Source organism: Sinohyriopsis cumingii, chromosome 2 (assembly GCF_028554795.1).
Source record: "Sinohyriopsis cumingii isolate HCF-2022 chromosome 2, ASM2855479v2, whole genome shotgun sequence".
Classification (NCBI taxonomy): domain Eukaryota; kingdom Metazoa; phylum Mollusca; class Bivalvia; order Unionida; family Unionidae; genus Sinohyriopsis; species Sinohyriopsis cumingii.
This window is the reverse complement of record NC_142962.1, coordinates 63275699-63303553: the sequence shown is the minus strand read 5'-3', so window position 1 is coordinate 63303553 and position 27855 is coordinate 63275699. Positions and strand designations below refer to the sequence as shown.

The following is a 27855-nucleotide window of genomic DNA, read 5'->3' as shown; positions in this document are numbered from 1 at the left end:
TAATATCTAAGTGAATAACACATATCCTTATCTGTCAGTACATTATGTGATGGCAGATCTGGGTTGATGCTGCTTACTTTAAAAACTAAGTGAATAGCACACACCCTTATCTATCAGTACATTATGTGACATCAGATCTGGGTCAATGCTGCTTACTATAATACCTAAGTGAATAGCACACACCCTTATCTGTCAGCATATTATGTGACAGCAGATCAGGGCCAATGATGTTTACTATAATATCAAAGTAAATAGCACACACCCTTATCTGTCAGTACATTGTGTGATGGCAGATCAGGGCCAATGATGATTGCTATAATATCTAAGTGAATAGCACACATCCTTATCTGTCAGTACATAATGTGGGTTGATCTGCTTGCTATAATATCTAAGTGAATAGCACACACCATTATCTGTCAGTACATTATGTGATGGCAGATCAGGGCCAATGATGCTTGCTATAGTATCTAAGTGAATAGCACACACCCTTATCTGTCAGTTCATTATGTGATAGCAGATCTGAGTCAATGCTGCTTGCTAAAATATCTAAGTGAATAGCACACACCATTATCTGTCAGTACATTATATGATGGCAGATCAGGGCCAATGCTGTTTACTATAATATCTAAGTGAATAGCACACCCTTACATGTCAGTACATTATGTGATAGCAGATGTGAGTCAATGCTGCTTGCTATAATATCTAAGTGAACAGCACACACCATTATCTGTCAGTACATTATATGATGGCAGATCAGGGCCAATGTTGCTTGCTATAACATCTAAGTGAATAGCACACCCCCTTATTTGTCAATACATTATGTGATAGCAGATCTGGGTCAATGATGCTTAATATAATACCTAAGTAAATAGCACACACCCTTATCTGTCAGTATATTGTGTGGGTTGATCTGCTTGCTCTAATATCTAAGTAAATAGCACACACCCATATTTGTCAGTACATTATATGATAGCAGATCTTAGTCAATGCTGCTTGCTATAATATCTAAGTGAATAGCACACACCTATATCTGTCAGTACATTATGTGGGTTGATCTACTTGCTATAATATCTAAGTGAATAGCACACACCTATATCTGTCAGTACATTATGTGGGATGATCTGCTTGCTATAATATCTAAGTGAATAGCACACACCATTATCTGTCAGTACATTATATGATGGCAGATCAGGGCCAATGTTGCTTGCTACAGTATCTAAGTAAACAGCACACAGTCTTATTTGTCAGTACATTATGTGATAGCAGATCTGAGTCAATGATGCTTAATATAATATCTAAGTAAATAGCACACACCTATATCTGTCAGTACATTATGTGAGATGATCTGCTTGCTATAATATCTAAGTGAATAGCACGCACCCTTATCTGTCAGTACATTATATGATGGCAGATCAGGGCCAATGTTGCTTGCTACAGTATCTAAGTAAACAGCACACAGTCTTATTTGTCAGTACATTATGTGATAGCAGATCTGAGTCAATGATGCTTAATATAATATCTAAGTAAATAGCACACACCTATATCTGTCAGTACATTATGTGAGATGATCTGCTTGCTATAATATCTAAGTGAATAGCACACACCCTTATCTGTCAGTACATTATATGATGGCAGATCAGGGCCAATGTTGCTTGCTACAGTATCTAAGTAAACAGCACACAGTCTTATTTGTCAGTACATTATGTGATAGCAGATCTGAGTCAATGATGCTTAATATAATATCTAAGCATGTCTCTCTACTGAGTAACCATGTCTCTCTAATGAAGGTGTGCAGACTGATATTTATTTTAAAAAATTCAATAGAACTTAATTTTTTGTCATAGTTTTTGTATATTAAATATATTTCATTCAGTACAGAAGGTTTATGCATATGATTTCCACTAACCTTGGAATCTGGACTGGATGATCCAATACTGTATAGCTAGTATGTCACATTTATTGGAGACTGAAGAAATGCAAGTTTTTTATGACATAAATGTTACACTTCCAAGATCACTATTTTGGAATACCACCTGTTATTTAAAACAACACACTTCATGCACTGGTCAGTAAAGGTTATATAATGTCATGACCTCTACTGAAATATAATTCATTGGTGAAAGAAATGGTAGTCTCCCAAGACATGTTTTACTAAATATATATCTTTTAATGACTGCAATTGCATTAGATGCTAAATGTAATGAAGATTCCCATTGGTCAGAATGTAACCATGTGATCAGGATGAGCTGTGTTTATTTCAGTATAAACTCTACAAAGAACTACTTTGTACCAATTTCTATATATAGAATTGTATGCATGGTAAATAATGTAACCAAAGTAAACATTGAAAGAAAGGGCATACACTCTCTATGCCCTCAAAGCAAAATAAAAATGTTAGTCGGTTTCTTTTCTGAAAAGTGAATATACTGATTTTTGATAGAATCAAATAACAAATCTTTGTAACTTTTTCTGAACCAATCATTCTTATTTTGACTATTCTTTTATATAAATCTAGAACAAATGTTGAAAGTATGCTAGGTTAAAGTCTGTTGTGGCACCCATGTTCTGCATACAACTGTTTCGTCTGAAATGGCAGAATTCTGAAAATGTTCGCTAAATTTGCCCTATCAAATAAATTTCATACATGGAGACACTGTACCCATTGACCCATCAATATCTGACATGCCTTCTGAAGTGGACAATATTTCACAAGCTGAATTATCAAGCATTTGAATGAAGCAACTTCACTTTGGTCACTTGCCAGATGAAAAGCAGGATGACCACAAAACAAAATAATTTAAGTCTCTCAAGAAGAAGGATGACCAGAAATCAAAACTATTTAAATTTCTTAAAGAGTAAGATTTCTTAGGTAGATCCCTATCTCAGAACTGGGAAATTCAAAATCTACCAAGAGAAACATTGGGGCTAAAGAACTTTTACTGGAGTTGGTTACAAATGAAATTAAAACTATAGTGTTATATGCTGTGTGATTCATCAACTGACAGTGTATACCTTTATAAATACATTACAAAAAACCTGCTAACAATTATTAAAATAATATCCCTTGGAAATAAGTTTGTTTAGTTTGAAAGCCTTGCAGTTCTACAAGGATGCAAATACATGGCCTCTTAAGCTGTGCATGTAAAGAGCAATTTTGATGACTGTTCTGATGTAACAGCAAGCATACTGCTGGTGTATACTGCTGAATAAAAAAATGTAGTACTTGAGTACAATTACATTTGATAATAAGATGTAAATCAACAATTCATTAGTATTTTTTAACCCCTATATCATATTGTTGGTAGTATCCATTCACCTGAATTAGACTGGTGCAAGTAGTCATTGACATGGGTCAAACTGATGCAAGTATTTATCCACCTTGGTCTGATTGGTGCAAGTATTATTGACCTGGGTCTAACTGATGCAATTATTTATCCACCTTGGTCTGATTGGTGCAAGTATTATCGACCTGGGGCTGACTGGTGCAAGTATTATCGACCTGGGTCTAACTGATGCAAGTATTTATCCACCTTGGTCTGATTGGTGCAAGTATTTATCCACCTTGATCTGATTGGTGCAAGTATTATCGACCTGGGTCTAACTTATGCAAGTATTTATCCACCTTGGTCTGATTGGTGCAAGCATTATCGACCTGGATCTGACTGGTGCAAGTAGTCATCCATTAAAGGTTCAAGGTTTCCTTTAGGTTCTCTAGTTCCTCCCACTTCTTTGAAAAGAACTGGTTGGTTTAGTGTTTTATGGCACAGCATCACAAGTAGGTTATTTAGTGCCAAGGTAATTAGAATAGAGTGCCTTCCAGAATGACACACCAAGGCAGCTGACTTGGGTTGATCCAATGGTAGGATTCAAACCCACACCCTTTAGGTTGCAAATCCAGCACAATAACCACTGAACAGAAAGGTTCCTGCATCCATTAGACACCTCTCATGACTGGCATGAGGGCATATAGTCTGTTCTACATCCCTGAGTCCACAGGGGTTTGAAGACCTACGGATGGCAACACATGGGTTTAGACATTCATGAGGGCATAATCGGCCTGTTATGTATCCCTAAGTCTAATGTTGGTTAAAGACCTACAGATGGCAACACATGGGTTTAGACATTCATGTGGGCATAATCGGCCTGTTATGTATCCCTAAGTCTAATGTTGGTTAAAGACCTATGGATGGCAACACATGGGTTTTGACATTCATGAAGGCACATTGGGGCTATTTTACATCCCCGGACACTGAAGACCTATGGATGGCAACACATGGATTTAGACATTCATGAAGGCATACTGGACCCATTCTATATCCATGAGTCCACAGGTGGTTAAAGACCTATGGATGGAAACACATGGGTTTCGACATTCATGTGGGTATATTGGACCTATTTTACATCCCCGAGCCCTCAAGGTGTTGAAGACCCATGGATGGCAACACATGAGTTATCAAGATTATGTGTCATAAATTACTTGTGATCTAAGCATATAAATAAAAATTTATATGTAAAGGTTCAAAGTATTAAATTGTAAACTGTAGAAGCAATGTTGAAAATTTAAATATAAAGAAGTTAAATATGTTACACTAGGAAAGAAGTCTGAGACTAATTTTTATAAATCACAAACCAACCTATCTGAGTTTTAGTACTAATCTGAGCTGTCAGATCAACACTATTGCTGTAGTGAGGTTTCTCAAAGATAGATATCCAGTTCTGACAGTTGAATACCCATGTTTTCAGTGCCTTCACATCTGTGATCTCAACTTTGTCAAGGTACCATGCATGCTTCTTCTCTTCACCATCATGCTACATGAGAAAACAAATATAAATTATAATTTCAAATATAAACAAATAACTAATTGAATGATTAATTTAATGAATAAATAAGTTGCTGAATGAATCAATTCATGAATGAATGACTCAAAATGAAGGAATGAAACTTTGAAATGGATGTAGCAAAGTAATCTTTCCCAATATTTCTCTGTATTATGGAGTGATGTCCATATTGTTTAACTTCCAACCTTGCTCATGTTCATTGACCTACACCCGAGAAACAGAGGATTACATTTATGACAACACCTTAGTTAATTTTCATAAGGGACTACTCCATCTTAACTTTCTTTTTCTTTTTTAGGGGGTGGGTGGGAGGTGGTGCTATCCCTGGTTGATCTTTTCAGACCATTTAGGGTGGCCCTCCTGCCCTACTTGTTGTTGTATATATGCTATATCTTGTTTTATTTATTTATATATTTCATCTTTGTATGAATTTCATATTTTATGCTTTTGTATATACATGTATCTATTTGGTAGTACTTTCTGGGGATTTTTTGTTTTTGTACATATTGTATTTTTTAATGTAATTGAAAATAAGATGAAGGTCTATTCAAGGCGTTCATCATCGTACAGAAGGTATGTTTCACTCTTTATTGCCCTTCCTGTATGTCTTTCTCTGTTTATTTCTTCTTCTATTGAGGTTGTTTGCTTTGGTTCTATTGTTACTATCTCATTTGCTGTTATCATTGTAGATGGCTGATTTTCTAGGCATTCATCATAGCCTTCCAGGTACATTTTTATCTGTTCCTCTGTTAGACCTGATTGTGCTGGTTGTACTGTTGCAGTTATAGTTGTCACTTTGCTGCTTTGTTTTTCTCTTTGTTCCTTCTTTTGGCCTAGCTTTTTGTTCTATCTGTTATTGTTTCCCTTGTTGTGTGTTTTCCTTCTTAATTATCAACTGTGTTTGTTTCTTTGTTTTTCCTCACATCCTTTGTTTCCCTTGGATTTTGTCTGCTTTTGATTTCTGTATTCCTGTTACTTGTTTCTGTAATTTCTTTTGTTGTTGTTGCTGAACTTGCTTTTGTTCTAGTTGGTGTTGTTGTTCTCCTTGTTGATGTTTTGAGCTTTGATTTTTGTGTGTTTTTTTTGTTTTTGTCACTCTATCTCTTGTTTCTGATTCTCTTGCTGCTGTTGAAGTTTGTTTTGGAAATTTTGTTGGATTTGTTGTTGCCTTTGTTCTAAATTTTGTTTTTCCTCATGGTATTGCTGTTTCTGTTTTACTGCCTCTTGTTTATGATTTTCTTGTTATATTGTTGTTTTTGTCCTGGCAGTTCTTGTTGTTGTTCCTGTTGCCTAATAGTTGGGAAAATTCCAGTGCTACAGTGTAGATTTGTTCATTTTCCCTTCTCCCTGTGTGTGTCTCAGATGTGATTTTTGGGCATTTATGTGGAGTGTGCCCCATCTCTCCACATCTGTTACACTTTCTGTGGTGTATGCATCCCTTATACCAATCTTTGGTCAAGAATCCATGTAGATAGAATGCCCTTTTAATTCCCCTATGTTTTGTCTTTCAATTTCTAGTATTCTAATCCTGTTGTATATTGAGAATCCTTCGACAGTTGCCAATCTTGATTTTTCCACTTTTACGCCAAATTTGTTTTTGAACCGGTCGACCATGTCTTCTAGAGGTATCTCCATGGGAATGTCTGATAAATGGAGTTCTCTTGCCTGCCTCTTGACTTTTTTACGAGTGGTACTGTTTTTTTTACTACTACCATCTCTCCAAAGATGTTTAATTCTCCATAAGGTAGGACCAGCAAATTATCCCTGGGTCTTATTATGTATCTCTCATATCCTTTCCTGATAAAAGAGTATATTTGTTGCAGTATGTCCAGGTTTCTAGTTTTCAGGGCTATTATTACAGTTGATGTAGCAGGTACTTTCTCTCTCGGTATATTCCTCATGTCCAATTCTTGGGTACCTTCCTGATAGTAGCATTCAAGGAATGACCCTTCTTCTGTCTCTATTCTCCTTGTTTTGAAGTATTTTTCCAAGTTTTTTATTGCATTGTGGGCAGCAGCCATGTTTTCTCACTTTCTTTTCGTGAGAACAATTCACTCTCTATGTTTCTTCTTTCCACAAATTTGTAAGTCTTCTTTGTATATTTATATACTTTTGTATAATATTCCATTGATTCCTTGCCTCTCTCTTGAAATAAAGTTGCTGTGTGCTCTTACGAGCAGCCTTGGTTGCCAATAGCTTTCTCATTTCTCTTTGTATGTGCCATTGCCGAAGATAGAATAGAGTTTACTTGTCAAGAAGGAGTATCAGAATCTTAACTTTCAAGGAGTCTCAAAAATGCCAGTAAATCTGTTCTATTTTGGGTGGAAGCAAATCACTGGCACTGTACAGAGTTATTTATACACCTTTATACCCCTTTATACACTGGTATGGTATAGCAGTGTTAGGGACCAACTTCGCATTGCTAAAAGAGACCACCGTAAAGCTGAGAGGCTCTGGCTTTCCACCAGACTCACTATTCATAAGCAAACCTATGAAGTCGCTAAGAAGAATGTCACAAATATAGTCCATGCAGTGAAATCAGCCCACTACACTACTAAGATCATGGAAAGTTCCAGCTGCAAAGAGCTCTTCAAGATTACTAACAAGCTAATGTCAAGGAACAAATCAACACCACTTCCAACTACCTTCTCTCCAGTCAACCTTCTGGACATGTTTGCAAATTTCTTCTGTGACAAAGTACAAACAATTAGAGATAAGCTTGACACCACAATTTCAATTGACTCGTCGTCACCATACAGTTGGGATACAGAATTTGAGCGGCAACCATTAGCAGCATTTGAACCAGTCTCTATGGATTTCATACGTACAATCATGATGAAGAGTGCACCAAAGTCATGTGAACTTGATCCAATTCCAATATCACTGCTGCTTGAGTGCTTAGATCCAATATTGCTTTCAGTAACTGATGTTATTATTACCTCTCTCTCATCTGGGGAATTCCCATCATTTTTCAAAACTGCCATTGTTAAGCCTCTGCTGAAGAAACCAACATTAGACCATAACGATTTAAAGAACTACCGCCCAGTTTCTAATCTCCCATTCATTTCAAAAATCTTAGAAAAGGTTGTTCTATCTCAGCTTGTATCTCATCTAAATTCAAATAGTCTTTTTAGTAATGTACAATCTGCATATCGCCCTTGCCACAGTACTGAAACTACTCTTCTAAAAGTAGTTAATGACATTCTCTCTGCAATGGATAGTGGAAAGATTACAGTCCTCACCCTCCTTGATCTGTCTGCAGCATTTGACACAACAGACCATGATATATTACTTCGCCGTCTCCAGCATGTATTTGGCATTCATGATACAGCCTTACTGTGGTTCAAGTCCTACTTGGTCAACAGGACACCAATTGTATCTGCAAATGGAATACACTCCAGCCCAGTTGATCTATGTTGTGGTGTTCCACAGGGGTCTGTTCTTGGACCTATTCTCTTCATTCTGTATACTCAGTCACTCTCAAGTGTCATAGATCATCATCCAGTGTCTCACCAATTGTACGCTGATGACACCCAAATATACAAATCTAGCCACCCAACTGAAGTTGATGCTACCATCCAAGGTGTAGAGAGGTGCATTTCTGATGTGAAATCATGGATGACTTGTAACAAGCTGCAGATGAATGATGATAAAACTGAGGCCATTCTGATCACAACAAAAAGACTTTCTCATTCACATCCTTTACCTCAAACAATAAATATCAGCAATGCCAACATTAAATTCACACAATCAGTAAGAAACATAGGTGTTACTCTGGACAATACTCTCACATTGCACCAACATGTCATGAACATATGCAAGGCTGCATATCTTGAGCTGAGACGCATCAGCTCAATTCGCAAATATCTTTCAGTTGATGCCACTAAAACAGGTGTGTTCATTAGTACTTTCAAGACTGGACTATTGTAACTCAATTTTGTCTAGTTCATCTCAACATCTACTCCAGAAACTTCAAAAAGTTCAAAACACAGCTGCTCAGATCATACTTAGAGTACCACGATCAAAGCACACCTCTCCGCTGCTCTGTACCCTAAACTGGCTATCCATTTGATCCAGAATCAAACACAAAATTTGTTCTCTGTGCCACATTTCACTGTCGGACTCTAGTCCAACATACCTATCTGACCTCACCCATGTGTACACACCAGCAAGATACTTATGCTCCTCTTCTGACAATTGTATACTCATTATTCCCACTATGAAAACAAAGTCATTTGGACAGTGTTCTTTTGCATACCAGGGCCCAGCAATGTGGAATGAATTGCCCACTGAACTTAGACACAAAGACACAGTGATCACATTCAAGAGGGCTCTCAAAACTCACTTATTTCGACTGCAAGAACAAACTTAAAGACCTAATAATGTTTCCTACCTGAAATTTTCTCAGCATGTTTTTTATTTTTTAATGTTTTTCTAAGTTCAGGTTGTTTGTTTTTGTAATAATATTATTATGTTTCTTATCTTATAGGTGTTGAATAATGTTGTAAAGTGCTTAGAGCTTCTAAAGATATGGGGCTATACAAAGTCCTCATTATTATTATTATTATTAATCTGTCCTTCTAGAGGTAATGGACCTAGAAAATAGTACTGCATATAACCTAACATCACACCAACCAAAATACTTTTGGTAAAATAACCCCAATCAGGGAATAATAATAATAACATCAGAGTGTCAATTCTTTGACATCAATGATTTACATGAATGGAAAAAAAGTAAAGAGAATTCAGTAGAACTGTTGGCACAACATTGAAAGTGGTGGGTAAGTGCTTTAATCACTTGGCTCTTGCACTATGCAATGGTCCAAGGCTCCATCCTCAAAAGGGGCACGAAACTGTGGGGTTATCTTGAGAAAGAGTATAGGCAGGTATGTACCTGATATTTTGTAAGAGTGTGCAAGTTAGCACAGAGAATAGATCTTGATGTGCCTGTTGCTGCAATTTATATTTTCCCTTAGTATGTAAGAGTGTGCAAGTTATCACAAAGAATAGGTCTTGATCAAAGTTTATCTAATTACAGTTCTCATTTTGAAAGAAAGATAAGTTTTCATTTAAAATATCAACATAATAAAATCAGTGACCTAATAAAACTTTTTGATACATGAGGCTTTAAAATATGATCCACTGTAATAAATAGAAGTTAGCAGACAACTGCTAATATAAGAATTTCAAAGAAAACAGATACAAAAATGTTCATTTATGCATTTTTGTTTGTTAATACAATCTTGCTGTTTTCACACAGATATGAATAACAAGGTATGAGAGATTTCATTACAGATATTTATGAAAAACAAACCTCTATGGTTAATATTTGGAGGTTGCCAAGATTAGGTCCCTTGATGTGAAATGTTTCCTTGGATGCACGGACAAAGCAAAAATTACTGCTGCCTCTTTTCTTTACCAATTTTGTTTTGGGCAGCAGTTCAAGACTTCCTTTGACTGTGATGAAAACCTATAAGAAAAATACTCTTTTGTTAACAAGAATTCACCTTCTGGACAATTACTGTTGACAATGAATTGTAGGTTTCTATAAATTACTTGCTAAAACTGATCTCTTTGTAATTTACTTTTATAAACCCTCAATTGCATCAAAGTAGAAATGTTTTCATATCAAATAACAATAAAATTGATTAGAAACTTTTGTAGATACTAGAATAAAAAAGAACCATAACTTTAATAATTTGAGTATTAATAAAATGCATGATGATTCTTATATCACACTACCTAGTTTTTACTGAATATTTCTGTAATAAATCTGCCATGGTGAATCTGTTTTCATTTTTGCTTGAAGATATTTGATATATCATGCTCAGAAAACCGAAGCTAAGTACCTTTCAAAGGACATAATTAAGCAGGTATTGAAGCCATGGTCCTTGGATTATGGCTCTAATGATCTACCAACTGAGCTAACACAAATCCATCCATTCTGAGTGTTTATTTTTCTCTCAAGATTTGTAGATTTATGCAAGTGTACATGCTGTTATCTTTAAAAACAATGTTTCCATTACAATGATAATAATACCTCATAAACTATCATGTGACTGTAAAATAAATTATCTAATGTACACAGAGATTCATTTAAGAAAGCATAATGTAACTTGGTACACATGCAGGGTGACTGAGACCAATCTGCAACGTGTTGACGTAAATATCATTGTAAACACAATATGGCATGATGCCACTATGGTTGTATCATTTTGTTCTATGTAACAACTAATTCAATATTTACTTTTGTAGATTAAGTCTGGAGACAACTGCTTATCTGTTTTTGCTATTACTCAACAAAAGACAAAATTCTCAATAAGTACCTGAAATTTCTATTGGTTTGTTCCACAATCAATATGTTCCCTGTTTATAAAAAGACAGATTCACCCATTGTGTTTGCTTTTGTAGATTTTTCTCCCTGTTTACAGTATGACAGATTCACCCACATTTTGCTTTTGCAGATTATCTCCCTGTTTAGAGTAAGACAAATTCACCCAATGGGTTTGCTTTTGTAGATTATCTCCATTTAATGTAAGACATATTCACCCACTGGGTTTGCTTTTGTAGTTTATCTCCATTTACTGTAAGACAGATTCACCCAATGGGTTTGCCTTTGTAGATTATTTCTATTTAATGTAAGATAGATTTACCCATTCACATACAATCACCTATGTGATCATAATACATACACCTCTCCCTCGATAACTTGCATACATCGGGGTCCAAAAACATTGACCGCACTGTAAGTGAGGCACGAGTTATCAAGGGACCTATAAATAAAGCCAAAACCAATAAAGGGATCGATGTAAAGGCAAAAGGGGGGTGGGTGGGTTGGCATGTTATAGTGTTGAATACTCAATTCATAATCGTGCTGAGATTCACTGTGAATAAATATCTTTTCATAACAGTGTACTTTGTTTATTTTTTCCTCATAGAGCAACATTAATTTCAGGATAAATTACAGTATATTGAGGAGATCATCAAAAACATTATTCCACATGGTTTCCATTCGCTTAACATGTGTACCACTTCACACATTGTGTACTACATCACTACTTTTGTGTTGAATTGGATCCATTCTCGTTTTATGTTTGAATCAAAATTAGACGGGTTATTTTAACACAAAAGATTGACACTCTTTTTTTAGAAACATTTTTGATTGAACGAATGAACAATAGAAAGATAGATTTGATTGTGGTAGAAGTAAAATAAAAAAAATCACAAGGATTAATCATTACCAACATGAATTTAATGGGTCTATAAATTTAAAACAACGTAAATTTGAACACGATAATACTTGCCATTTGTGACACACTTGACAAATATATAATGCTGTCTGGGATTTCTATGCACTTAAGGTTTCCGTCTCCAATACTGAGTCAAAACGCATACCGAATTTGACGATTGATGAAAATAAAATATAGCAATGCTTACCATTTGAAAAGAGGCAATTGTCACCAGAATATTCTGTTCAAAATAATATTAATTTTGGACACAGGGGATACCACCCCCATGTTTTCCTCACTCACAATATGTCGGCCTATTCTGCACACAGCATTGAAAAGATGTAATGTTTATCCATCGGGCTATAGAAATTAAATACATTACTTTGGACTGGTTCTGTCAGCAGTTCAGTTGATTAATTAGGTTAGATTTATAGCTAGTTTTACAAAATTCAAGGTGAAAATGCCTATAAATGGCAAGAGATATTAAGCAAACTACACCGATCTTGTAAAAAAGTTAGTAAAGTTCAACATTTTATAAAAAAAAAGCTATTATGTACTTTTCTATCACAATGTATAGGATGTAATGTGTTTACGTCTTACTGATGGTGAAAAAATTACTAAAGAATTTATAAACAGACTATACGCCGGGGAATTTCATGAGAATTTATGTTCTAGTGGCAAGTTGACACGTTGGGTAGAAGACGATTTTGTATGTGTGGGACAACTTCTTGCAAAATTGGAAATGGATTAAAATTCAGTATTGTTTTAAGGTATACATTCCCTCTTTTATACAATGTATTTGTTTGTATGATTGTAAAAGATACATAGTAAATAGGATTTTCTGGGTTACCGGTTCAAGAAGGTCATGGAGTCAATCTTCATGTTGACATTTAAAAATCACATTTTCATATGCATTTCAAGTCGAAATGCAGGACATTTTTGCACACATTATGAAAATCATTTTCCTTAATTAAAGTATGATTGTTCTTTCTGATACAAAATGGATTTTTGAACAAAAATAACATGTGATTCAATGTTTACAGAAATGATGTATTGTTGCACTGAATTACCCAACACGCAGAATTAGCCGACATGGTGGTAACTTCACATTTGGAAAAACATCAGTTACTTTTTTGTGTTACTCGTTGATTTCTCTGTCACTGAGAAAAATCCCGCAGATTTCTCAACTGTATGATCTTTACATAGTCAATATTTTGTGTCTCCAGCCACCGTATAAAAATGTGAAACCATTTTCAATTGGTCAAATAAAATGAATTTTGATAATGGTAGTAGCCACAAGAACTTATGCTCAGATTTGCATGCTTTTGTATTTTTTCTTTGTAACTCCCTTGCTTGATTTGATACAAAAGACATATTCAAAGTGATAAAACAACACAGGTCTCTATTTATTGATTTTTTAATGTAACAAACACTTCCCCAAGTTGGTGATCAAAACAAAGCCGGCATGTAATTAGGTTCTCACAGAAGTACTCACGGGTTTCAAAATGATGGTCAATGGACTCTTTTCATGTTTTCATAGAACAGAATATGTTGCAAATATAATGTTTGCACTGAAACTGAATTAAAGGATTAGAACTTGACTTTCACATAGCAAGACATTTAATTGGTGTTTATTTCATTCTCTGTTGTCACCTGTTAGCATTTACTATAAGTTTTCATTGATCGCTATTTCACCAGACTGTTTATTTACATTGTATTGACAACTATTTATCATAAAAAAACATACATAATATATGATATCTTATTTAGAACTTGCAGATTTCAGAATATGGAACATATCTTTACAGGCATTAATCACCATTTTCAATGATAAAACGAGCGATGTATCAAGGTTTAATTTACCAATTCTTATCATAATTTTATCACATTCAGCATATTTTAAAGATATTTAAAATATATTTTCTTTTGACAAAATTGGGAGCCATGCCAGACACCATGTAATAAGCGGGATTGCAAGTTATCCGGGCACGAGTTATCGAGGGAGTGGTGTATAATTCTTATGCAATGAACTTACATTTGCTGATGTTCCTGCATTAGGCACATCACCAGTAAACACATCAACTCTGTACAATCTCTCTGTAATAAGAATCTTCTCTGAATCCGTCTTTTTCTTTATCTTGGGTTTTGGTGCTATATACTCTATTCTTGGTTTTGCTGACTTTACCTTGCGTTTTGACTGAATGAAAAAAAAAAAACATCAGCAAAGCAAAATTCATAAATGATACCTATAGTTCATAAAATCTGCTTCAATTACATTGATGTTCCTCAACCCTAAGTATCCAAGAAAGAGTAAAATTACATGTTGCAGCATGCTTTTATCAGTCTTCAATTTTCTAATCAACCACTCCCATCTATGCCACCCCATCCAACCCCTACATTCTCTCCTGTGACGGATCAAGGTTTTGAGTTCATAATGCATACATATAAGATAACCTCATACAAATTAATCTTTAAAACCTTATTTGAGGTCTATAATTAAATGAAGCAAATGAACTTTCATGACACACTACCTAGACAGATGGAATCACCTAAATTAATCTGTTATAACTGTATTTCATAACATTGTAAATAATTTACATGTGATAAAAACTCTGAATAATAAAGTATCATTTTTCAGAATGAATTCTTCATTTTGGCATTAAATGGACACTTACTCTGTGAAGCATTAGGTGTCTTTCATGTTCATCCATACTGGAGCACAAGTAACAGAATTTATTAACTGGAGCTGTGAAAAAGGTAGAAACATTTATTAAGTTTCATGTTGCTAATGCTGATAAATATTGTGTGTTAGACAAATTATATTGTCATTTAAAATTGACTGACTTAATTAGTTCTGCTGTGTACATAACATTTTTGCATACCTGTGATATTGTTAGAGTATGTAATATGTCAGAAATAATGTCAGATTTTAGTAAGTTTATCTCTAATTTTTTTCTGAGATTATTCATGTGCACTGATGCAAAATGCAAATGAAATATTCTCTAGGTTCACTTGAGTAGGTGTTAATAAGTTGCAGATTGTTTAAAATGTGAAATGATCCTGATTATTTATATTTCAAGATTATACATTAAGATTATTATTATTTGAAGGTAAACATGTTTACCTAGATTTGAGTTTGGGACAAGGCCTTTGGCATTCCTAGTGTATCTGCTGTTTATCATGTTTTATTCTAAAGTTTTAGAAATAGACCGGATATTGTTGAAAACTTAAAATGCTCTAGAAATGAACTTTGGACCCTCATTCTGGTCCTCATATTGTGACTTAGGATTTTGTATAAGGGAGAAGTAAACAGAAATTATTTATTCCTACCAAGTTGTGTTCATTTTTTAATTTAAGAGGATTTATTTATTTAAATTATTCATTATATTACAAAGTGTTCTTTGACTTTAATACGAAATCACTATTTTGGGATTATTGTGAAATCATTTTGAGACATTTTAGGATTATATCATTGTGATACATCAAGACTACTAGCACATCAACACTATTCCAGTCTACTGGTACATCAGCACTTTCAAGATTGAAATTCATTTGGAACACCACTGGAATTCAATCTGAATGCTCTATACTTTTGGACTTGTGACAGAATTTTTAGGACTATTTAGGATTTAATTCACAATGCTGTAAGTGCCTTTTAAATTTTCAGTTCATATTCTAGAGAAATAAATTGTTGAATTTTACAAAACATGTTGGTTTTCACTCTTCCCTGTTCCAAGTTTAAGACCATAGAGCTGAACACAGACATAGCTTAGTTCTTGTGTGATATTTTTATATTTTTGCATGGTTGTACAAAATTCAATCTTATATTTCAGCATTTGTCTTTGAGATCATTAGCAGTGTAATTATTTAATTTTTCTGCTTGCTGAATTCTTTTCACATGATCAGACGAAGTATCATTCCAGGTAATGTATCACATGCTAAGGCAATGCCCCCCCCCCAATGTTGTCATTAAAATTGACTCAAATACAATCATTTTCTATGGCCTCTAAATATATACCATTTGCATAAGACACCTGGTCAATATCACCTTCAGTGACTTAAGTATCAAATATGAAAAAGTGTGATAGTCTTTTATCCTTCGTGATTTTTCTTGCTTTGAGTTGCCTCATTTTCCAAGTAATAAAATCAAACATCTTGACGATTTAGTTGATTTCAGACATGATGCAAATGCATGCCAATAACACAAATGTTACTTTTTGCACACATTTTAAGACACCTTACTAATGTTTACCAAAACTCTTAGAGTTTGCGCTGTGCTAAAGCTGCAACATTGCAGGCAAGAGAAAATGCTGGTTCAAAGTGATAGATGAATATCAATGGCTTCAAAGAATAAATAAATTACATTAAATTTAATTGCATCTCATTCCTATTATTTTTCTTATATTATTTTCTGTTGTTTTCTTTCAAACACATTATTTAAGTGGACATTCAGATGCCTCTGGAAATATAAAAGTTCTAGAAGTAACAAAAAATGAAGCATCTAAAAGAATATTTTTGAAATGTGTCCATGAGTCATTGCACATGTTGTTTGTTTATTAGATAGCTGCAGATTATCATTATTCCTATCACAGTCTTACTAATGAGGTACATTACTATATTGCAATTTACCCAAATAGACCCAAAATACTATATTGGAATTTACCCAAATTTACCCAAACATACCTGGAGCACCTATGTATGAGTCGGAATCATCATCTGGAGCATCTTTCAATGACTCAATTACATCAACACTTGTGAACATCACATTTGTGTCTTCCCACCTGCAATTAGTTTTCTCTCTCTCAACCCAATGTGGTGGAGCTGTGAAACAAAAAAGGAAGTAAATTATACCTAACTGAAACATTCCATGCTGTCAGAAAATATCAAAGTTATATCCTCCAATTAATTCAGTTTCAGAGTAAATGATGCCTTACTTGGAATAGACATATTAAGAAGAAAAGAAGAAGAAAAAAAATGTAAATCCCTGGGCCGCCACTTTGGTCATATAATAAATTAATCACACTTTATTTGCATTGTAATGAATAAAAAATACATTATCTTCCAATTTTTGTTTTTATTATTTAAACATAACAGAAATACACAACTTTAAATATAATAACAAAATCTATAGTGTTACGCTCTTCTCTACCATCCCTCAAATTTTGCAACTATAAGTCACATTGCTTTCAGGATTTTTCACTGAATGAAAAGCAAACAAAAATCAATAAAACAGGAAGAGTTTTGACTTTAATTTTGCAGATAGTTAAAAATAAACAAATAGCAGTATGGTGTCAGGTAGGAATGTGGAAGGCTGAAAATCTAAAAACTATTTAAAGAACTAATGAATCTATCCAAATTTTAATAGTTTACTTCTAAAGCTATAAAAAAATAATTCACATGATTATTTATAAACCTGTACTTAAAGTCATAAACTATATAAAACATATGAAACAATGATAAATTTTATTGTAGGTTAATGTTTAACAAAAGTTATTCTCCATTTCCAATATACATAACCTGTACAAGATCGGCTGCAGCTGGATTAGCAATGCTTCAGTGGTCTAGTGGTTAGAGTGTCTGCCTCAGATGCACAAGGTCACAGGTTTGAACCCTGGCCAAGTCATACCAAGACTTATAAAAATGGTACTAACAACTGCCTCACTAGGTGCTCAGCATTCAGAGGTTAAGACTGGTCAGCCTGGTGTCAGGATAATGAGACTGAGTGGGACATCACGCTACATGTCTATGGCATGATGCCACGCTACTAGACATCACTATAAACTGCCACAATGGAGACAACAAAGCGATAGGACTAGAAAATTGTTAAAGCTTGGTTAAAAATCCAAATCATGCAAGCACGCACATTCATATATGTATTCTAGTTTTATCCATAATGGATGTCTTCAAAATCTCATTCATGCTGGCTTGAACTTTAACAGTTTATCTTGTAATAAAATTGGACATATTCTTCAATTTTATATTACAGATTAGTTTTTTCAACAGATAAGAAATACAGTTAAAACAAATGGTCTTTGCAATATTATGTATCAGCAATCCAATGAATACTGAAAAGCAGCTCTCATGATTTTCTGAAAATCACTTGTTGAAGTTAGTAATGATGACAAGCAAACCATTCCACCAATTAAAGTTATTGGATGTTTTCAAAAAACATCTTAATCTCTTAAATAAAATGAAATAAAACTAGAAAGAAGAATCAATAATGAAGATAGAGAATACTTTAAATATGTATTTCAAAGAGGTGGGTAATAAAGTCCAGGCTATATATATCTCAAACATTGATACTGCCAATAAGATTAGTTTTTCAGAATGTTCTGCAGCTGACAGAAATATTTATTCATCTTTTGGATGATGTAAACATGACTTCACTGCATATATAATTAGTAAATGTATTAAACAGAGCAGCTACTTTATTTTTAATGATCATGTCAAAAATTAGATTGGGGTTATTTCATTAACAATTTTATACTTGTGTTTCAAAACTAAAAACTATCTTTACATTTGAAGCTTTTTAAAACATTGTCGTTTATTTAAAAACTATTAAGCTTTCAAATGACAACAAATCTAACTTGACTTAACAGAACATGAAGAAATGCATCAATTAATGCAATTAATATATAACTGATGGTACATTATAAACAAAAAATGACTGAAGTACAGCAGAGTAACTGGTAAATATTTAACAGTTGCAATATAAATATTGTTGTCTTTTTGTTATTTGCATAATGAAATCCTTTTCTTGCAAAACTTAAATGAAAACATACAAATCATAATACCATTTTTTTTATTTCCATCTTAAATATCAACAATATATCCCAAAGATATCATAGAAGATCAAACCATAGTTTGAGATGGAATATGAAGATGAGTGCTCTTGTCACAGACTTACAAAATGGCTGCCCCTTGAGCTCTTGCTTAATCATGCACATCCATTCATTATTACCAAGATCTCTTAATCCAGTGGTCAACATTTTATCTTTATTATATGTCTTTTTCAATGGTGGCTTATATACATTCTAATAAATAAATTGTGCAAAGAGTTACATTCATTAACTGTTTTTTTTATATCTTGCTGAAGGTAGTAATAAGCTGCAAAAATCTCCAAATAAGGAGAGCATGTATTTTATTAATGTTTAGAAAGATGCCCAATCACCCACCACTCTCTTTGGTTATGGAAGCATTTTTAGTAATTAATCTTTTTGAAACCCAGCTGTGTTGTTAGATGTGGTAATTAAAAATCATGATTTTAGTGTGATGTGATGTAACATGGTAGTAATGTAATATAGAGACAATACCAGTTAATATACACAAAATGTCAGTCTGTACATACACATACAACTGATGCAACCCTCGTTTTTCCAAGGCTTTGCCTATTTGATTTATTAGGGATGACGCCAATGTGGTCTATCATCACACTGAACAAAATGGTCAAAACCTTGTTTAAATTACCTGATCTTGGTCTACTTTCTGGATGCCAGTGTTCAATGCCATACTCCAAACATGGATCCAGCTTGGATATCTGGGCTTTCAGTCGATCTAGATTATCTCGTGTATTGTTGCACAAATTTTTCAAACTCTCTGTATATATTTCTGTTCTAATGGGGCCTAAACATGTATTGACCACACCTTTACGACCGGCCGAAAGAGGGCGATACTTCCACGCACTTGCTGTCGACATTTGGGAGTAGTTTTCAAACTATTCAACAAGTTCACTAAACAATAATGCTTTTGTTTTATAAAGTTGCATTATGTTGTCACTTTTAAAGCGAGTCTTTTTGTTGGTATTAAGAACAGATAGTCTTTCTTTACGGCATTTGAGATGCATAAATGTACTCTTAAGAAGAGAAAATCCTGACCGTTATCTAGACCAAGCTGTTTACTCGGTTGTCAACCGGAAATAATGCCGCAGATGAGACTTGTGACCGTAAAATTATACATCTTCATAAATACTCCTGATAATTGATACAATGAAATCAAAATAATATATGCAAGCATCTTTTATTATTACACTTCTCAGATTAAATTCTTTCTCCAAATTATCAACTTTTATCCCAGAATATGCTTTACGACGACCCCAACAAAGGGATCTAACTATGACAATCCTATCGTGCAGAAGAACACTACAAAGAGTTAATTGTATTCAGAAATTGTTCAAATTGAAAGACTAGTAAATAGAAAACTGGATCGAAAATCTTCACCAAGTTAGTTTGCTTATTTCAGATGTCACAGTAATTTGACCCTCTCGACCAAATTGTGTTTCGGATTTAGTTGAATACTGGTCCAGATTTTTGTTAAATTAAATTGTATCTCATTGTTGCATCCAGATTTTTCAGAATTTTTTTTAATGTTGCATGCGTATCTTGAATAATATAGTCTCCTTTAAAAAAAAAATATAAAAAAAAATAATCAAATTCTAAAGATGCCTTGTGTCACTTCTAAGTCTTAATCAGCAATTCCTGCTGTTATGGGGCTATGAGTAGTCCTACATGTGAGACCTCGACGCTGATATTTATGTTTTGGGCGTCAGGACTAAACCATAAATAACATGTTACACGTCTTACATGATGGACTAGGTTTCATATTGAACAGGTCTAGCAATGTAGAAAGCTTTTGGCAAAATATAAGTTATTTGCTGCCGACTGTTCGGATTATATGCCTTCATACAGATCCAAAATTATGTGGGAGTCTGACGAGTAAACACAACAAAAAGTTTAATTAGCTGCATTAATTTTTTTACAAATTTCACAGTTTTTAAAAGGCATGTGTAAAATTCTAATGTAATGACACATGGACTGGATTTCCGTGCCAGTACTACATGAAGTATATTGGATTTCAGCGGCAACGGAGAAGCATGTTGACATCTGCAAGTGTGTATCTGTTCTGCCAATGAATGTTTGAAATCATAATGTGGAAAAAATATAAAGTCATTACATTTCAATTATCAAAAAGACGCTATGGAATAAATTGTTTATTTCATTTTGAGTGCAGTAAGGAGGATTTAATTCCACTTGGAATATAGTCAAAATTACAGTACAATTTTGAAATGCGTAATCAAGCTTGAGAACCCATGATATGGCTCATGTAATTCGGATTTGCAGAACTAAGAAAGTACATTTTGAGGAAATTCAGGATGTAAAACTGTAAGTATATTTTGTGCCATTCTTATTTTTAAAAAAAAATATTTTTGGGGGGAGGGGAACTCTCCGTTTGATCTTTCCAGACCATTTGGAGAAACCCTCCTGCCCTAATATTATAAATTGTTTGTGTATGCTATAGTTTTGAAAATAGCTTTGTATTTTATTTAGAAAAATTTGGAAAAATGTATGTTTTCCTCTTTTTCTCTCTATCTTTATCTTTATCCGTCATTGGTGATTGTGCTGTTGTCGGGGTTTTCAATTTTATTAATGTTGCCTTCTCTTGTTTTTGTTCTTGCTCTTTTGTCCCTTGCTTCTCTTTTTCTTGCTGTTTGTGTACTCTTAGTTGTGGTTTTGGGCATTGTTCTTCCTGTTCTTGCATTTCTTGCTTCTTTCCCTGTTGTTGTTGTTGGTGTCTCACATCTTTTTTTGTGGATCAGCGTTTTGTTTTCCCGTCATAATTGATTGTACTGTTGTGGAACTTTTCGAATTTGTTAATTTTACTTCCTGCTCCTGCATTTCTTGGTGCTGTTGAGGTTGATTTGGTCTTGTTTGTTGTTGTTGTTGTTGTTGTCTCACTCCTTTTGGTTGTTGGTTAGTGCTTTGATTAACTTCTGTTTGCTGGTTTTTCTGACTTTGTTGTTGTTGTTGTTGCTGCTGCTGCTGTTGCTGTTGTCGCTTCATGATTTGAGGGTCTCTAGTCTCTGCTTGTATTGCCTGATTTGTTGGACATTTGAAAGGTGTATGTCCTGTGTTTCCATACCTGTTACATTTTCTGTCGTAGATACACCCTCTGTACCATGATTTAGCTAACAATCCAAATATAAAGAATCCTCTCTTTATGTCCTTCAATTTGTGTTTTTCGATTTCTAATATTTGCATCCCATTGTAAATTGTTGTTAAGGGGATAGTTGACAATCTGGATGAAATCACTTGGATGTTGAATTTTTTTCTTCAAATTGAGCTCCTACATCCTCCAGTGGGATTTCTAGTGGAATGTCTGACAGGTACAGTTCTCCAGCTTGTTTCTTTACTTTCCTTAATATGGGTGTTGGTTTTTTAATATAACTTTCTCTTTCCTTATGCTCATCTCTCCATACGGTATAATTGGTTGTTTCCCTCTGGGTCTGATTATATATCCTTTATATCCTTTGGGGTTAACTGAGTACAAGTTTTTGATGTAACGTGGGTTCTGTACTTTCAACCATCACTGCTGCTGTTCCCGGTATTCTATCTCTTGGTATATGAGACATGTCTAGCTCTTGTGTTCCATCTTTGTAAGCGCATTCAATAAAACTTCCCTCGCTAGTTTCAATTCTTTTGATTTGGAAAATTTTTCCAAAGTTCTTCAGTTCTCTCCTAGCTGCCGCCATTTTATCTCGTGCTGAGTTTACCTTGTAAGATTTCTTTGTAGTTTTGTATTTTCAATGTTTTGTTTCAAAGTATTGTTTACCGTTCTATATACTCCAATGTTGAGTTGTTAGTCTTTTCCCTGGCTACACGTATCCATGTATGAAATCACAGTTTGCTTTGTACATGCCATTGCCGACGATATATCAAGTGGTTTCAAGTTGATATAGAGTGCACCCAAAGTACATCTGCTCTCATCGGCAGTTTGTTTGCTTTCCATTCTTTTTTCCAGCTAAAGGAGACAGTTTGTGCCTTGTAACTTGCATGTTATTTGTAGGTACCCACCAATTTTAAGAAATCTGGCGTCTATCGCCAAAACCCGAAACATTGTATCAAAAAAGTTAACGCGGAATGTAGCAAAGCAGCTGGTATGTGGCAGTCCACGAAACATCTGCTTTAGTTCATTCAGAAACAAATTTAATCGACCAAAACGTAAAGCGTCTGCTACACCAGTGTACCTGATTTGCTTACAAAGTAGTTCCTAATACACTATTGGGCACAGGTGTCCTTCATGTTAGTGCGATATGAAGTTGTGCAATATTGTAAAGTACTGAACGATTCTGACAATGTAAAGATGCAGCCTCTTTGATCTTTGTAATTCCCATATTATTTAAATGGGCAGATTTTATCCTTTTTTAATTCAGTACAATCAATGTGTAACTGGTGCCCTTCCTCAAAGTTGACCGAAAGAATGTTATTTCATGACAAATAAGAGCAGTATGTGTAGTTCTGGTTACCTGAAAAACCCTGCTGAATCTTTAAAAAATGGGGTGGGGGCAGAATTAGAAGATTTGTTAAAATTTTGGGAGAAAAAAAAACAATGGGATGTAACTGTGATTGAAGTTGCATTATTTTCTAGTTTATTCTTTATTTGAATCTCTTTGGACTAAAATAAATAAAGTTTGTAGTGACCTATCCGCCCTACATTTTTTGGCATGGAACAAGAGCCAGACATATTTTTTTATTATTTGGCCGCATCAGGCCAATTGTATCTAGTTTGACAATGTGATTTTGAGACTTCAATCATAGCCATGGGAATGGTTTAGACACAGTCACTGAGGATTTTAACCCTGTTTAACTTACTGTTGGTATTATTAGCAAATATTCCATGAACTCAAACTCAAGCATCAGAATTTCATGTACAGCTTTAATAAATTATTTTTTTTGTGTTAATGTGTGTGTGTGTGTGTGTGTGTGTGTGTGTGATTTGGATGTTTAACATAGCTTTAAAAAAAATTCAGTCATATCGGTACGATATCTGCAGTGTCCAGTTTATAGTGATGTCTAGCAATGGGGCATCATGACACAGATATGTAGCATGATGTCCCACTCAGCCACATTATCCTGACACCAGGCCGACCAGTCCTAACACTAACCTCCTAATGCTGAGCACCTAGTGAGGCAGCTGTTAGTACCATTTTTATAAGTCTTTGTTATGACTCAGCTGGTATTTGAACCCATGACCTCCCACATCTGAGGCAGACACTCTAGTCACTAGGCCACAGGAATGGTCAAAAAGACTATGAATAAGATCCTTAATATAGAAAACTGTTGAGTTTTCAAGTACATTCATATTGTATTTAATAAATATATACCGTGACAACAAGGACTGTTGATATTGTTGTTGTTGTTGTTTAGGGTTTAACGCCATTTTTCAGCACAAGATAGGCTATACATGGCGGCCAGTATTAATGGTGGAGGAAGAACTCGGGAAAACCCCGGAAAGAACCACCGACCCACGAGAAGCTACTGGCAAGCTTTCTCACATATCCACATTGGCCGAGCCCGAGACTCGAACCTATGCAGACAGAGGTGAGATGGCAGTGATCCCTGACGGAGAGTGCTTTAGAGGACTGTTGATATAAAAAATACCATAAAATTATGGTGGAATAAGAAATGGGCCAAGCTGGCCCGATATCACCCATCTGGCTTTAATTTAATAGTTTACCATTTCACTAACGCATTAAAGCTGGCCCGATATCACCCATCTGGCTTTAATTTAATAGTTTACCATTTCACTAATGCATTAAAGCTGGCCCGATATCACCCATCTGGCTTTAATTTAATAGTTTACCATTTCACTAATGCATTATGGTAAAAACTCAATCCTATGTAAACTGTTTCTTTACCATATTCATTGTAACTATTTTTCTAAACTCTGATAAAATGCTTTCCAAAGATAAAGGTAGAAATAATATGTATTCTCATGATATAAAGCTATTTTACAATACAATCCTATTTGTAAAGTTTGATCCAAAATCATTCTCGAGAGAGCTCTAGCTGATATAAGCCATTTATGAAGCTTGGTCCAAAGTGTATGAAAATTACCACGTCTAGAGTTATAAAAAGATTTATCCTAACCATATGCAACTTCACCTTATAAATATGCGCAGGTCTCTCTCATAACAAAACTCATCCAGCATCATGCTGATATCTGCCTCTTGACCAAATTAAATTAGCATTGTTCATACAGCCCAGAGTGCTATTTCAAAGGAATTTTCAACGAGTTTGCAAGGACTTCCAAAAGTTTTCAAGGAGTGTTTTTCTTACCAAACTGATCTTTCTCAATACATTATATTGTTTATCACTGCACACATAGGTACAAAATTATAATAGAACAAAACAACAGGACTAATTAGCACGCCACTACAACAATGGGAAACTATTCTATCTGTTATATACCCAAGTCATGTGTCAGTTGGTCCATCCAATTTTATCACATTCTATTTGTTTATACATTATTTTTATTTTTGTCCACATGTATATACATACAGCTGAGAGTATGAGCAGGAATATGGTTGAAGTTATTTCCAAAGCAGAATTTTATGCTCATGTTTAAACCCTTGATGTGGCTCTTAAAATTAGCTTTTAAAAAGCTTGTGCAGTCTACAGAACATTTATTTTCTTTTTAAATGACACCAAATATAACTTGTTTTAATGGGGAAAAATACATAAAATAGAGCAGATGCTATGTACTTTTTAATTATGACAAAAATGCCGCTGAAGTTATTCCAAAATTAGAATTTTATAATCATATGTAAAGGCAGGATATTGACCTTAAAGTTAAAACTAAACAGTTAAAAGACTTTTGCAGCCAACATAAAATTTATTCAGCTTTTTCATCGTACCGAATATGAATTGATGTATCAGAGGATGAATACATGAATAGAATAATGCAATTAGTATGTATTGACAGTTGATGTAATGGAAGATGAATAAACACATATAATAAGGCAGTTATTTTATATCAACAGTTGATGTAATGGAAGATGAATAAATACATAGAATAAAGCATTTGGAATATACTGATAGCTGATGTAATGGAAGATGAATAAATACTTAGAATAAAGCAATTGGTATATATTGACAGTTGATGTAATGGAGGTTGAATAAACACATATAATAAAGCAATTGGTATATACTGATAGCTGATGTAAAGGAAGATGAATAAATACATAGAATAAAGCAATTGGTATATATTGACAGTTGATGTAATGGAAGATGAATAAATGCATAGAATAAAGCAATTAGTATATATTGACAGTTGATGTAATGGAAGATGAATAAATACATAGAATAAAGCAATTAGTATGTATTGACAGTTGATGTAATGGAAGATGAATAAACACATAGAATAAAGCAATTAGTATATATTGACAGTTGATGTAATGGAAGATGAATAAATGCATAGAATAAAGCAATTGGTATATATTGACAGTTGATGTAATGGAAGATGAATAAATGCATAGAATAAAACAATTGGTAAGTATTGACAGTTGATGTAATGGAAGATGAATAAACACATAGAATAAAACAATTGGTAAGTATTGACAGTTGATGTAATGGAAGATGAATAAACACATAAAATAAAGTAATTGGTATATATTGACAGTTGATGTAATGGAAGATGAATAAACACATAGAATAAAACAATTGGTAAGTATTGACAGTTGATGTAATGGAAGATGAATAAACACATAGAATAAAGCAATTAGTATGTATTGACAGTTGATGTAATGGAAGATGAATAAATACATAGAATAAAGCAATTGGTATATATTGACAGTTGAGATGGAAATGGGATTCAAACGACTTCAAAGCTAAAACTATTCTCATATTTAGTTCTTAGATTACAGCACTTAAGCTTGGTTTAAACTTTTTAAATACTATTCAGTCTGGAAACAATTTATTTAGCTTTTAAATGGTCAAAAAATGATTTTAGTTAATATAACATACATTAAATAAATACATAAAGAAATGTGAGATTACATCATTTTACTGTAGGACATAAAACAAACTTGCTAACTTTATATGTTTGCAGAGGTAAATATTCAATTTATTACTATGTTTCTGTATGTAAGTATTTTCTGTTAGGTTAAACATATTTGTTTCTTTTCTATTAATGCAAAACCTGACTGTAAATGTGCTGTCAATGTAATAATATACTTCTTTATTGTAAATGTATAGTTCCTGGACCTCTTTCAAAGTGTTTGAGTAAATTACATTTCCACGAGAGACTATATATATGAGAGTTACTTTTCTTTATATGTTGTACCAGTTTATTCAGAACTTTAATGCCGTCTCTTTTTATACTTATGAGAAAAGAGAATATGCTCAGGTATTTCAGATTTGCAGCAAGATTTTGAAGACTGGCAACCACACATTCGTCAGACTCATAAGTTTAGTTAAGAAGACGAAGAGACAGAGGAGCGATGAGCGAGTGAAATACAAATATAATATTATACGCTAATCTTTTCGTTCGATATTTAAACAGTTCATTTAATATCTGAAAAGTATTTTTTTAAAGTTCTTAAGATTCCATTTGGGATAATTCTGTTTTTAAATTACAGAAGCATACATTCAATGATAAATGTTTTAGAATTGGTACGCATATACTGTAGAAGTTCATCATTGTGGAGGGGGGATAATTTTATGATTAATCAGGTTTATTTTTCTTAATGCTTATTATCAGTCATAACAAGTTTTATATTTTGGTAATCATCGACGACATTCGAATGTAAAAGGTATTTATTAATAAAAATGTGATAGCAATCTTTGAAAATAAACTTCAAATAAATAAATTCGCTATGTCAGATGCACTTGAATCATTTAGGTCGAAACATCTACAATTACAAATAACAGAAAGTATTAAGGAACTTTGGGTTGAAAAATAAAGGAATTGATACGCCAGGGTGTAAATATAAATGGCAGCATCATCGAAATTT

General features: G+C 33.9%; 1 protein-coding gene across 2 annotated transcripts in view; it reads right to left on the bottom strand.

The window, feature by feature from the left end:
- The window catches only part of LOC149805046 (uncharacterized), a 46393-nt gene extending 26428 nt beyond the window's left edge, over positions 1–19965 (bottom strand). For both annotated transcript variants that reach the window (XM_089946872.1, XM_089946881.1), the window contains exons 1-6: positions 19536–19965; positions 16752–16889; positions 14744–14814; positions 14104–14265; positions 10154–10309; positions 4635–4809 (exon numbers count right to left, since the gene is read on the bottom strand). In XM_089946872.1, coding sequence (XP_089802998.1) covers positions 4635–4809; positions 10154–10309; positions 14104–14265; positions 14744–14814; positions 16752–16889; positions 19536–19764 — 931 coding nt within the window. In that variant the 5' untranslated portion in view covers positions 19765–19965. The remainder of the gene's footprint in view (positions 1–4634; positions 4810–10153; positions 10310–14103; positions 14266–14743; positions 14815–16751; positions 16890–19535) is intronic.
- Positions 19966–27855: the final 7890 nt, after the last annotated feature.